This window comes from Misgurnus anguillicaudatus, chromosome 22 (genome assembly GCF_027580225.2).
Source record: "Misgurnus anguillicaudatus chromosome 22, ASM2758022v2, whole genome shotgun sequence".
Lineage (NCBI taxonomy): Eukaryota > Metazoa > Chordata > Actinopteri > Cypriniformes > Cobitidae > Misgurnus > Misgurnus anguillicaudatus.
This window is the reverse complement of record NC_073358.2, coordinates 26,756,909-26,771,131: the sequence shown is the minus strand read 5'-3', so window position 1 is coordinate 26,771,131 and position 14,223 is coordinate 26,756,909. Positions and strand designations below refer to the sequence as shown.

The following is a 14,223-nucleotide window of genomic DNA, read 5'->3' as shown; positions in this document are numbered from 1 at the left end:
TAAATTCGTTCATACTGTACAATGAAGCAATAAAATGTTTTGTTAAACTACTTTAGTGACAAAACCAAATCCAGACAAAAATAAATATAAATATTTTATAAACTATATTGTTTTAGAAGCAGGCTTGTCTTCATTCTTTTGAAACATGTGGCCACTATCAAGTCCTTATAAAACTCATCTCAGTTTATTGATCCAGACCATTTATGTCCCTTTCTAACTAAAATAATAATACTTAATACTCTTTTCTGATATAACAGGACCCAGAAGCTCAAGCTGAGAAGCTAAAGGGTAAATTATTATCTCTACATACTATAGTAAGTCATTTGCATATCAATTTATCCAAAGCGGCTTACAACAGCGAGGAAAACAGCAAAGCGATTTGTCATAGCAAAGCGATAAAATGAAAGTGCAGTCAACATTTTTTTTTTTTGACTGAGACATTCAAAATGGATTTATACAGCTTGTGTGCTACAGTATGTTCCTCCAAGGCCCTATCTTGTTTTCAGGAACAGACTGACATGTTAATGTTAACATTCACTGAAAATGCTTCCCTCTGTTAAAAACTCTTATTTACATTTACACATTCAATTACAGGTATAATACATGAGGATATTAAGAATAAGTCGAGTTTCAGTCACTCAAAAATATATTGAAAATACTTGCAGAAGCTACATTTTATTGCTAAAAGTACTGCTGCATTGTGCATTGTTGTAAAGTCTAAAAACACTTTTGGTTTCACATGATGAAGTAAAAGTAAAAGTGACACAGATGACACATCAAATGTTCATAGAATAGCAGCGTATACGGTAAGTTACATCAGATGATATCCTCTATCATTTAAATTTATTTACTTTAGCAGAAAATTTGTATATCCATTCATAGTGTGTATGCTATACGGTATATGCTTGTTTACGAGATTTTTATGCACACTGTGCCTTTTAGCTACTTGTATAAAACACATTTTTGTTATTATGCATATATGGATCCATATTTTTGTATATTTTTACCCTACACGTCGATTTTAATAGACACAAGATTTTGATATAAATCCGAAGGCATATACATGATGCTGCACTTTAGCCACGCACCTTTATGTAAGCTACAGTAGAGATCTTTTCTCAATCGACATTGCAATGACCTTTTATACAAAATACCTTAGTGTCTTAAAACCTTCAGTGAATGAGCTAAAGGCAACTGATGAAAAGAATAAACTTGGTTACATAGTCTACGCTGTTGTCAGTACAAAGACAATACTGTATATATTTTATTATAGTTTGGCGACATCTAATAGACACTTTTTTAATGTGACCCTGCCTGTGAAAACGCAGCTAAAATATGTTTTGTGATTTACTCTTTTAGATAAATTATAATAATGTAAAGATCATTCTGTGAAAATACAATCATACCTTTAATACTGACTGAGTAAAGCCACATCAAAGACTGCAATCATAATGAAACTAATGGTTAAACTTTGATGGCCCTTATCTCATAATTAGATTATGAGACTTTAGCCCGGATTTCACAGGCAGGGTCATAAATGTTTACTGATATGCCTAAAATACATCCTAAGTGCTTCTCAATATATAAATGTAGCTATGGTTACTTACATTACCCGAAAGTTACCTCTGTTTTTGGAACCCAAGCAGAGGTTATCTGCTTACTAAACTTACCCGGGTAAGTCACATAACCTGCTTTCTGGAATACTCCGCTGACGCGCAGAACACATATTTTGAAATTATGAACCACACACATGACGGGCTACATACATGCTGTGATGTGCTTTGCATCGTAAGAAGTCACCGGTCCTCACTGGTTGTGCAACCATTGGGTATAATAACCTAGCAGTTCGGTTAAAACAACCCAGCATTGGGTCAATTTTAACCCAGCAGTGTGTTCTGTCTAATATTTACCCATTGGGTCAAAAATAACCCTGTCATTTTAGAGTTTAGGTCAGTAAATTCCAGCTCATTTTATTTGGATTCTAATAAATGTTTTCTTCTCCCCTCAAAAATTATTTTATACAATTCTGTGGCAGCGACTCGAGGAACTGTCAAGGTGAAGCAGTCTGTGCAGGAGACTTTTTGATTTCTACAGTACTCTATTTCTTCTAGTTAGAACAGTAATGGTAAGAAACTCAGAACTTTTTAGTTTATTAAACAAAACTTAACTGAATGGAAGTGGTAAGCTTAGTTCTGACAGGAAGATTTACATGTGTGATAAGTCATTATCAGTCATCCATTAACCCTTACATGCAGACCCTGCTTTAGAGGTCCTTCTACCCACAGTCCTTTAAGCTATGTAAACTCCGATAGATGTTGTTAATTGTATTAGTATGCTGGTGAATTACAAATAACTCTACAATATCTATTTGTCTACAGAATTGTTTAAGTTATTTTTTACACTGGTTGGCTGCTCTGCTCAACATGGTGAAAGGTAAGTATATGCGGCATACAGAAACTGTATTTATTTTAATAAGTTTTAGGTTTTTATTTCGAGGGAAAGTGATGAAGGTTTTTATAATAAAAACTATTTAAATTTGTTAGTAAAAAGAAGTCAAGGTGAACAGCTTAAATCATTTTAGTCTCCATCTCAGTTATTTATACAAGGATTTTTTGTGACCCTGCATGTGAAAGCGCTGCTAACGTCTTTTTCTACATAAAATCATTCTACATGTAAAGAACATTCTGTGAAAACAGATATGTGGCAATTGATACCTTTAATATTGCCTGATATTATTTTATGCAATAACTTAAATATGTTGGTTGTCTTGAAAGTCACATTAAACTGTGATTTTCAGTTTCAACACTTCTCAAACAAATTTATCTGTTTTGGATTTTACAGAAGTCCAATTATGTTTCATATTTCAAAGTACCACCGCTAAACTGAAAAATAATATACTTTGTTTGTTTTTTCACCTTTAAGGAAACAAGTACTACATAATTCCCAATGGGAAGTCTTTCAAAGCACACGATGGGATTTTAAAGTCTTTCCATGAATGTTTACCAAGTTTGAAAGTGGTGAATAAAGTAAAGGACAGTGATGTGATTCTGGTTTTCTGCCCTATTATTTCACGGGCAGGAACTGACATTGATGCTGCACTGTATCAACTTAATAACTGTTCAGGTAACTTTAAGATTACAATAACAATTGTTGTAAATAGAAACTATAAGTGCACATAACATTACCACATTTTGACCACCTCATTATATCTTTAAACAGGATCCAAACAAGCCATTTTTATGGTGCTCCATCACACATTTGACCGAGAGAAAGTTTTACCAGACAGCAGCAGTTTTATACCAAGGAGAAACACACTCACTGTAAACTTTTTGTTTCACGAAGACGTGGGGTTACTTGAATGTAATATGAATAATGAGGCACAGGCCAAAACTATTCGGCATTTGAAAAATCAGGTACAGTCCAAACACTTTAACTTCATTGAAATCTGTGTGAGGTCTAATTACATTAGTCAACATTTTACGTGGATCAAATAAGTTAATCAAAGTTGTCCTAAGACAAGAACAGGTTTGGGTATTGGTTTTAAGACAACTTTTATGAAAGGTTTTGATCCACTTAATATGTTGACCAGTATATTTAAGCATTATAGCTAAGAATGTTAGAGAAATGTACATGTGACGAGACTGACAGGTTAGGTTCCATTTGCAACTCTTTATTGATGTTAACAAATAGCAAACAACAGTAATCAATGGGCACATCCAAGTAATCATAAACGTTTAACAGACCAGGGTCGGGGCAGGCGGCAATCAATCATAAACGTAATCAGTCCAAGATCGGGGCAGGCAGAAAGCAGTCGTAGTCGTAATCCAGTCCAAGTTCAGGGCAGGCGGCAAGAATCAGTAAACCAAGAGACAGTCCAAAATAACACCAGGAAATCAAACACGGGTACACACAGGGAAAACGCTCAGAAATGCTGCTAGGGCAAACAAGACTTCGCAAAGTACAAGTGGCAGAGTCCCAGGTTAAATAGACCCGCTGATACGCTGCAGCTGGTGTGTAATCAGCGGGTCACAGTGCATGATGGGGAATGTAGTCAGTATTCGGGTGAATGGGAAGTACCGGGAGCGTTGGCGCTGACATCCGTCACAGAGCCCCCCCCCTGCGAGCGGCTCCAGACGCGGGAAGTGTTCTTTCGAGGACGACCTCGGGGACGAGGGGCAGGTTTATCCGGGTGTAGTCTGTGAAATTCATGGATGAGGTTGGGATCCAAGATGTCGTTAGCGTTCTCCCACGACCTCTCCTCGGGACCATACCCCTCCCAGTTGACGAGGTACTGCAGGTTGGAGCCCTGACGTCTGGAGTCCAGCAGCTCGCTGACCAGATAGGCCTCTTCTCCGTCCACCATGATGGGAGGGGGCCCTGATCCTCCAGACTCTACAGCCGCTCCCGGGTCCTCGGCAGGTTTTAACAGGGAAACATGGAAAGTGGGAGAGATACGGTAATTAGGGGGGAGATCAAGACGGTAGGAGACAGGATTAACTTGTTTCAAAATTTTAAAAGGACCAACATACCTGGGACTCAACTTTTTGCACGGGAGACGAAGTTTCAGGTCTCTGGACGAGAGCCAAACCAACTGACCAGGTTCGTAGTGGGGTTCTGGGGTTCTATGGCGATCTGCTTTTTCCTTGACCTTCCTGATGGCTCGGGACAGATGGACATGAGCTTCTTGCCAAGTTTCCTGACTTCGGGTGAACCAAGCGTCAATGGCCGGGATGTCTGCGAGTTCTTCATCCCAGGGAAAGATGGGCGGTTGATATCCCAAGACGCATTGAAATGGAGTGAGACCCGTGGAAGTTTTCTTAAGGGAATTCTGTGCATATTCCGCCCAAGGTAGGAAGCGACACCAGTCATGCTGATTCTTGTGACAGTAAACTCTGAGAAACTTAGTTAATTCTTGATTAAGACGTTCAACTTGACCATTGGATTGTGGGTGATAACCGGATGTAAGACTGATGTTGATATTAAGAGCTTTGAAGAATGCTTTCCATACCTTGGACGTGAATTGCGGTCCCCGGTCAGATACGATGTCCTCAGGAAGTCCGTAATACCTGAACACACAATGCAGCAGCTGTTCAGCGGTTTCCATGGCGGATGGCAGCTTGGGCAGAGGGATAAAACGACATGCTTTAGAGAAACGGTCAATGACAGAAAGTACCACTGTGTTACCATCAGACCTGGGCAGATCCGTCACAAAATCCACCGCTATGTGAGACCATGGTCTCTGTGGGATCACAAGGGGTTGGAGGAGACCAGCTGGGTTCTGGTGTGGGGTTTTACTGGCTGCGCAAGCCGTACAGGCGTTCACCACCGCGCTGACATCAGGTAACATGGATTGCCACCAAAACTTGTTCTTCAGCATCACCAACGTAGAGTTAATGCCCGGGTGCCCAGAAGAGAGAGATGTGTGTACCCATTGAATGACCTGCTTCCTGTGAGAAGGAGGAACGTAAGTACGGTCTGCAGGGCATTCCGCTGGTGGTGGGTTAGCATTGTTGAGCTGGTTTATTTCTTGCATAAGGTTCCACTGAACAGGAGCTACAATGAGGGAGGGTGGGATGATGGGCTCGGAACAAACAGGCTGGGGTGAAGAATCAAAGATACGTGATAATGCATCTGCTTTGGTGTTTTTGGATCCAGGTCGGTATGTGATAGTAAATTGAAATCTAGTGAAGAACAGAGCCCACCTTGCTTGCCGGGTATTGAGACGTTTGGCAGATTGTAAATATTCCAGGTTGCGATGGTCTGTGAGAATCAAGAAAGGGTGTTTGGCGCCCTCTAGCCAATGCCGCCATTCTTCCAAGGCCGCCTTCATAGCCAAAAGCTCCCGGTTACCCACATCATAATTTCTCTCAGCAGGATTCAGTTTTCTAGAATAGAAAGCACAAGGGTAAACTTTGCCTGGGTTACCTTGTTTCTGTGATAATACCGCGCCCACTCCAGAATTCGAGGCATCCACCTCGACTATGAAAGGCTTCTCAGGATCTGGATGATGCAGAATGGGAGCTGAAGTAAAACGGGTCTTGAGATCACTGAAGGCAGCTTCGGCTTCCGGGTTCCATGAGAGCTTGTGATTGGACTTGTGCACAAGTGAAGTTAAAGGGCCAGCAACAATACTGAAATTCTTGATAAATCTTCTATAGAAATTAGCGAATCCCAGAAATCTTTGGAGTTCCTTTACCGTAGTAGGTTTGGGCCACTGTAGAACTGACTCCACCTTCTTTTCATCCATAGCCACCCCGTCTGGACTTATGATATACCCCAAGAAGGACGTAGAGGACTGGTGAAACTCACATTTTTCTGCTTTCACGTAGAGCTGGTGTTCAATGAGGCGTTGGAGGACAGTTCTGACATGTACCACATGTTGTTCTAGAGAATCAGAATAAATTAGTATGTCATCTATGTAAACAATCACAAATCGGTTAAGCATGTCCCGGAGAACATCATTAATAAAGGACTGGAACACGGACGGACTGTTAGATAGACCGAAGGGCATCACCAAGTATTCATAGTGACCATCACTAGTGGAGAATGCTGTTTTCCATTCATCCCCTTCACGAATACGAATCAGGTTGTAAGCACTGCGAAGGTCCAACTTGCTGTAGATTTTAGCACTGCGTAGTTGTTCCAAAGCAGCTGGTACTAGGGGTAATGGATAGCGGAATTTTACTGTGATGTCATTCAGGCCCCGATAATCAATACATGGTCTAAGACTGCCATCTTTCTTGCCCACGAAGAAAAACCCTGCAGAGGCTGGTGACGTAGAATGACGTATGAAGCCCTTCTCAAGTTCTTCTGCGATGTATTTCTTCATGGCTTGTTGTTCTGGTTCTGATAGAGGAAAGATGCGTCCTCTAGGTGGCACAGCATCGGGTAACAGTTCAATAGCACAATCACTGGTTCGATGAGGTGGTAACTGTGTGGCTTTGATCTTGCTGAATGCAATGGCAAGATCTGAATACTCGTGGGGAACATTATCAGGTAAACTGGGTACTGGATTAATTTGTGACGTGCATACAGAAAGATCAGGTGACTCACTCAAACAGGATTTCATACACTTATCACTCCACTTCAGAATGCTCTTTTCCTTCCAAGAAACGAGTGGATTGTGTAAATGCAACCAGGGGAATCCCAGAATGACTGGATTGTGAGGAGATGATATGACGTAAAACACAATCTCTTCTGTGTGGTCGTGTTCGGTAACCAGTGTGATGCTTTGAGTGATGTGCGTGACGTGACCGGTGCCCAATGGTCGTCCGTCTAACGCTGCGATAGAGAGAGGGGGTACACAAGGGGTTACTGAGATTCCATGAGACTTCACTAATCCCGCATCAATAAAGTTTCCCGCAGCCCCGGAATCAAGTAATGCTTTGGTATAAAATTTACTTTGTTGCCATGTCAGCGAGACAGAAACTTCCATACATTCAAATGTAGTAGATGGAATAGATGCACTCACCCGACCTAAGCGTGTCTGAGCTGGTCGTGAGGGACAGACAGCCAGGACATGGCCAGCTTCACCACAATACAAGCATAAACGTTGACGAAAGCGGCGTTCTCTCTCATCCGCCGTAAGTCGTGCTCTGCCCACTTGCATGGGTTCACTCGTGTCAGGGGAAGGTACTGAATGAGTTGTGTAAGTCTCAAATACACGGACTGGTCTGCGACTGCGTACTAAATTATCCACACGTATAGCCAGCTTGACGAATTCATCAAAACTCCTCCCTTCGTCACGGCAAGCTAACTCGGACTGTAATTCTTGACTTAAACCTTGACGAAACAATGTCTTCAATGTATCTTCAACCCAGTTGGTCTGTGCGGCGAGTGTGCGGAAGGTCAGAGCGAATTCGGCCGCTGAGCGGCGCCCCTGTCTAAGGGTGAGTAATTGTTCCCCTGGGTCTCGACCTCCTGCTGGGTGTTCAAACACAGCTCGCATGGTACTCTTAAACTCATCAAAGGTACATTGGTTAAAATTGCCAGCTGCCCATAATGCCGTAGCCCACTCTAATGCTTTTCCAGTAAGCAAAGAACAAATCAACGAGATTTTACTAACCTCCGTGTTGTAAATATGGAGTTGTTGAGCGATGAAAAGCTCACACTGCATGATGAAGCCTTTACATCGATCTGGGGTGCCATCAAACTTTTCAGGGAATGCCAGACGGGGTGTAACTGAAGCCAGGGGCGTGGCTATGGGTTGAGGTGGAGGAGGCGTGGGAACTGGTGTAGCGGCGGTGTTAGCCGATGTAGCTAAGCTCTGCACTGAGCGAACTAATTCCTCCGTGAGAGATGTCAATCGAACTAACTGATGTTGATGAGCCGCCAGGATGTTTGCTTGTGTGGACAGCTCGCCTGTAAGCTGTGCCACGGTTGCTGGAGCCTGTGGTGGCGAAGTCTTCTGTGACGAGACTGACAGGTTAGGTTCCATTTGCAACTCTTTATTGATGTTAACAAATAGCAAACAACAGTAATCAATGGGCACATCCAAGTAATCATAAACGTTTAACAGACCAGGGTCGGGGCAGGCGGCAATCAATCATAAACGTAATCAGTCCAAGATCGGGGCAGGCAGAAAGCAGTCGTAGTCGTAATCCAGTCCAAGTTCAGGGCAGGCGGCAAGAATCAGTAAACCAAGAGACAGTCCAAAATAACACCAGGAAATCAAACACGGGTACACACAGGGAAAACGCTCAGAAATGCTGCTAGGGCAAACAAGACTTCGCAAAGTACAAGTGGCAGAGTCCCAGGTTAAATAGACCCGCTGATACGCTGCAGCTGGTGTGTAATCAGCGGGTCACAGTGCATGATGGGGAATGTAGTCAGTATTCGGGTGAATGGGAAGTACCGGGAGCGTTGGCGCTGACATCCGTCACAGTATAACCCTTTCTCTGCAGGAATGAATAGTAATATTAATGCTTGTAACCTATATGCATGAACAGTTTAAACTTTTAAACATCAGCCATTACTTCCTGTTATGTCCCTTCTCTATTTCTCCATTTCATCTAAACACATTTTTCTCCAAATCGAATTACAATATTTAATATAAATATCGCAGTTGCATCTCTAACTCTGAATCTCTTTTGCTGTAATACCCATGTTTATATATTAATCACAGATCAACTTTTATTATAACACAAAAAACAGAATGACGAGCAGAACACAATGAATATACAGAGTAGTGATGATGATAATCCTTGACAGGGGATGATGATTGGTAAAGACCATAGATAAGTGGCTAGATAAAGGCTAGATGTGTTACGGCGGAGTCTCTAACGTCATCACCTGGCGGCCATCTTACCACAGGGAGCTCCGCAGCTCGCTCACTCATAGCATTAAGTTTAATGGTGCAGGTACTTTTAAATGACCATAACTTGCTCAATTTTCTACCAATTTACAAACGGTTTGCTTTCTTACAAACGTTAACATGGCTTTAATCCTGGATGCTTTAACATGTTTCATGATTTTTTTATTTAGTATAAGTATGCAGTGTCATAGGTACATATTTGATGTTTATAACAAACCAAATCATTTAAAAATTGGTAAAAAAATAAGCAAGTTATGGTGATTTAAAAGTACCTGCACCATTAAACTGGTAAGATGTTCCACTCAATTAGTCGGCAGCGCGGGCGAGACATCTAGCCTTTATCTAGCCACTTATCTATGGTGGTGACGATCAGGTGAGGGAGAGTGGAGAATTATGGGAAGTTGAGTCCAAAGGGAGATGACTGGGAAAAACTAAGGGAAACAGACAGAAAGAAAGAACGGGACTGTAACAGAATCAGTATGATTATGTCTTAATACTTGTTTAATAATTCTGTTCTTTTCTTAGATACAATTTAAAAAGAGATTCAAAGCAATCGTGCTGATTGCTGCTGTGACAACTTCTTATTTGCTATACAAAGCCATAACGTAGGTAAGAAAATCGGACTACAATAACTGGTCGGTGGAAAGGCATAAAAAGTCTACAATAATTATTCAGTGGAAAGCTATTAAGATAAATAGATAAATCAAATATTTGGAAGCAGCTTTTTCTGACAGCATGCATGAACTAATTATATTTTCAATAACAAAATAAGTAACATTTAACTGAAATCAATTCTGCCTTTTGTTACACAGATGTTTTTGAATTCAGAGGACTATCAGATCAGAATTCAACAGGTGCAGAGAATGCTTCATGAAAATCAATACTATAAATGGATCAAACCAATCAGCTGTGTGTGTATTATTATATATCATAAAAATGAATAGTGAATATGTGTTGGGGCTTTGAAAATGCAAGTGCAGTATATAGATTGATGTGTTGCTACATAACCAGCATGAACATGGATATTAAGACATAAAGATCATAGCGTGACAATTCAACAACCCCCACATTGTACTTCCAGGGGGAATCAAATATATCCATGTATTTTTTTATCCTTGTAACATCACTCATGCAAGTACTTGATGATTAAATAAATGTTAATTGTGAATGTGTTGGTCATAATTATTATTTGTTCTGAGAATTTCTTTTGAAAATCTTAAACATAGTATGTCTCTACAAAACTGATATTTAATAGCATAGGGGTAAGCGGGGCACAAACTAACCCAGGGTTTATTTTAACACAGTTGTTTTACATATAGTTACACAGGGCTGAGCCTAATCAGGGCTGCGTTTCCCGAAAACGTTGTCTCTTAGGGTGCTACGAAGTCTTTTAAGTTAAACCTTAACTACAGGTTTACCTTTTCTAGGCGTGTTTCCCGAACTGTACCTTAGCGGGTTTCTTAAGGTATACTTTCTTACGTACGACGTTACCAGGTGCTGTCCATGGCGATGGTGCTGAATAGGTTGATATCGATTGCTCGACAATCAATTGCTCACTATTTAATAGGTACTTCGCTGCGTTATCAGAGAGCGGTGTTATTTATTAAAGAAACATTTCAGAAATAGTTCAAGTTACATTTATTGGGAATATCTGGTAAAAATATTTCAAATTGCAAACAACTAAATATAAACCTTGAATATTTTATTTTATATCAAATCCATGCAAAACTCGCAACTTCATGTCCAAAAGTATCATGCATAAACTGCTCCAATGCATCCATTATTCATTAACTTTAACGGATAATTTATATAAGGGGTTCCCATAAATGCGTTGCACAGGGGAATAAGGTGGGTCGTGCAAGTCACCTGGCTTGGCATTACACTTAAAATATATAAAAACAAATTGTTGTTCATTTGTTGACGCGTTTATGTGCTTGGACACTGGATGCGCAACAGCGCGTTTACAATGCGGATAACGCTTAATGGACGCATTTCTGGAGCCGCGCCTGTCTGTTTACCTTAAATATAACACAAAAATATATATTATATGATATATAAATATATATTATGATTGATTTAGATTTTAGCTTTGATTAGTTTTAATGTGGAAAATGTGTTGACCTTATACAAGCAATAATCAAGTGGAGCAGATTCTTTTGAGTGATTATAAAGAATATGGCATGCAGCTGCCTCAAATTAAAAACTTCGATGCAAAGTCGACTTAACATCAATAATAATATTTAAGAAAATCAACAATTTTGATTTTGTGATGAATGTGCTCCCGTGGCATGCGATTTTACTTGATTTGTTTTATTGCAGCTAAAATAGCCGGTAAACTAAAGATTTAACGGATATGAAATGCACAAAGGAAATAGAAAGATTCGCTGTATAGCTGCCTGCCATAGTTTCACCAACTCCTAAACCCAAAATGTTTTTTTAATAGTTTAAAATCTAACAACCACCAGTGTAATGATGTCTAATTATGTGAATTTTTTATTCTTTAAATAAAAAAATGCCTAATTTAACAAGGAGTGTACTTCAACTTTTTTTCATAGATATTTAGTTATATAGACTGCAATATACATAAGCTTTTATCACAGTGATGGGCCCTAGCAGAGTCAAGTGGGATAAGGCATAGCTAAGAGTGCTCCAGACCAACCTTCCAAACGAAGGGACACGTAACTAAGAACGTTTCGGGAAACACGTATTAACGATAAGGTACAGCTTAAAGGTGCAGTGTGTAAATTTTATCGGCATCTAGTGGTGAGGTTGCGAATTGCAACCAACGGCTCAGTCCACTGCCTAACCCTCGCTTTTGAAATGCATAAAGAAGCTACGATAGCCACCACCGGACAAACATTTCATCACCGGAGACAACTTAGTAAAAAGGTTTGTCCATTAAGGGCTTCTGTAGAAACATGGTGGCACAAAATGGCGACTTCCATCTAAGGGGACCCTCGGTGTATATAGATAAAAACGTCTCATTCTAAGGCTGTAAAAACATAATGGTTCATTTTAAAAGGTCTTTATACACCCCTGATAATATAGTTTTGTATATTATTTTGCTTTTCTTTCACGAGATCCTTCTAAAAATTACACACTGCACCTTTAAGGTACAACTTAAGAACGACGTAGAGCTAAGAAGGTTTCAGGGAACGCAGCCCTGTGCTTTTGATATTTTGTCTTACTGTCGAAAGATGATATCCTGCAAATGTGTGAAATGTTTTGAAGGGTTTGAATTATGATAATGAACAAAGTGTTTTGGAAACTTTAAAGTATATTTCTTCATGATTTTATAATTTTCGGAATTCGGTTTGTAAGTCACCAAATCCAATCTTATGTTATCTTAATTAGTCACTTGTTACTTAAAACATAACACCATTTTGAAACATTTCTACAACTTTTAGTAACATTTAGCTAGGATTGAAAACATGTTTCACACAGCAGAGTAAATGTAAATTTCATTGATCGAAATGATAATACAATATCAAAGGAAATAGTTGACAGTTATTTTTTTTATTGTGCAACCCTTTCAAAAATATCTATCCATATACATTGCTGCATCATAGACGGATGGTAAGATGAAGGATCATGGATGACTTAATGTGTTGATATCTAGACAGATGTACAAACCATATACACCTCTATATACAGTAGACATTTAATAGTATTAAATTATTTGTGTTCAAACTGAATTTTCTAGCAAGTGTTACAACAACCTCTTGTCTGTTATTAACCCTGCTTATGGGGTAATGTGTAACATTTGCATTTCTGTTACTTTTGGTGTAACTGTATAAGAACGATAGGTTTCACAAACAAACTTGAAGGGCTGCGCATTCATGTACTTTGTGATAAGCAAACCAGCGTTGTCCTCCCGTTTATAGGCGCATATTACTAATGCGCTCATTAAATAACATAAAACACATTGCGCCATTGACTTTAGACTTTAGACCAGGTTTTTGTTGGTCAATGGCATAGTCTATTTTAGTTGCCTCAAAATAGCAACGCGCCAACAATGCGCCTGAACACACCTCGTTTTCAGACCAGAACGCCCATGGGTGCAAAAGGGGGCGCAAATGCATTTGCTATTTAAACAACGCAGCGCTAAACGTGAAAATTAGGGTGGAAACTAGCGAAAGACACTTGCGTCGCGCATTGCGCCGGGTATAAGATAGAGCCCGAAGTGTTTACAGAGATGTGTAAAAATATGATTCATCTATCTTGAATATTTGTTTTATGATTGAGCCTTAACCAAAATGTGTTAGGTGGTGAAGTGCTTTTTCCTCCTTTTTTTTGGTTGCTCCTATAATCATGGAAAAATATGCCTCCATGAAGTCTCCCAGGTACAAGGCCTTTTTCCTGCTATTAAACTACATTTTTGTGACAACCTATTCTCCAACCCATACGATTGCTTTGGTCGTTTGTCCATTTCACCAAATATGACCAAAAGATGCATTTACTAAATTAGCACCTCCAACGGCAGCAGGTGAAACCTAATATATTAGGTTAGGCTATAAAATTATAGTTTGGGGTATAATTTTGCTATGATGCCATGTAGTGGGATAAGATTTTCAATTTAAACCGTCAGGATTAATTGTATTTTACTACACATTAAACTATTCCGGCATTTAGGGCATTAACATACGCATTTATTTATTATATGATTAAACACAGCATACAAAACATTCACAACTTTTTAAAAATGTATCCTACTTAAAATATTCCAAGTGTACCAAGGTTAAACGATCGATTTATTTGAAGAAAAGATGCCAAAGTGATGACAATCCGCTGTAAATATCAGATCCGGTGTACACTGATTCAAAAACTGCCGCCAGAAGAAACGATAATACATCATCTATGATTGTGTAAAGGTATTGGCTCTCGTGTGTCTCGTAATTGATTGCATCAAT

The 14,223-nt window shown here is 39.6% G+C and overlaps 2 protein-coding genes across 3 annotated transcripts in view; both read left to right on the top strand.

The window, feature by feature from the left end:
* LOC129440481 (uncharacterized) overlaps positions 1-10,474 on the top strand; it is an 80,538-nt gene extending 70,064 nt beyond the window's left edge. The window contains exons 10-12 of one of the 2 annotated variants that reach the window (XM_073861212.1): positions 3,220-3,413; positions 9,839-9,918; positions 10,126-10,474. In XM_073861212.1, coding sequence (XP_073717313.1) covers positions 3,220-3,413; positions 9,839-9,918; positions 10,126-10,135 — 284 coding nt within the window. In that variant the 3' untranslated portion in view covers positions 10,136-10,474. Of the gene's footprint in view, positions 1-3,219; positions 3,414-9,838; positions 9,923-10,125 lie in introns of both variants that reach the window. The other variant, XM_073861213.1, reaches the window with a different exon arrangement.
* The window catches only part of LOC129440486 (uncharacterized), a 150,817-nt gene that overhangs the window by 24,803 nt on the left and 111,791 nt on the right, over positions 1-14,223 (top strand). The window lies entirely within an intron of this gene.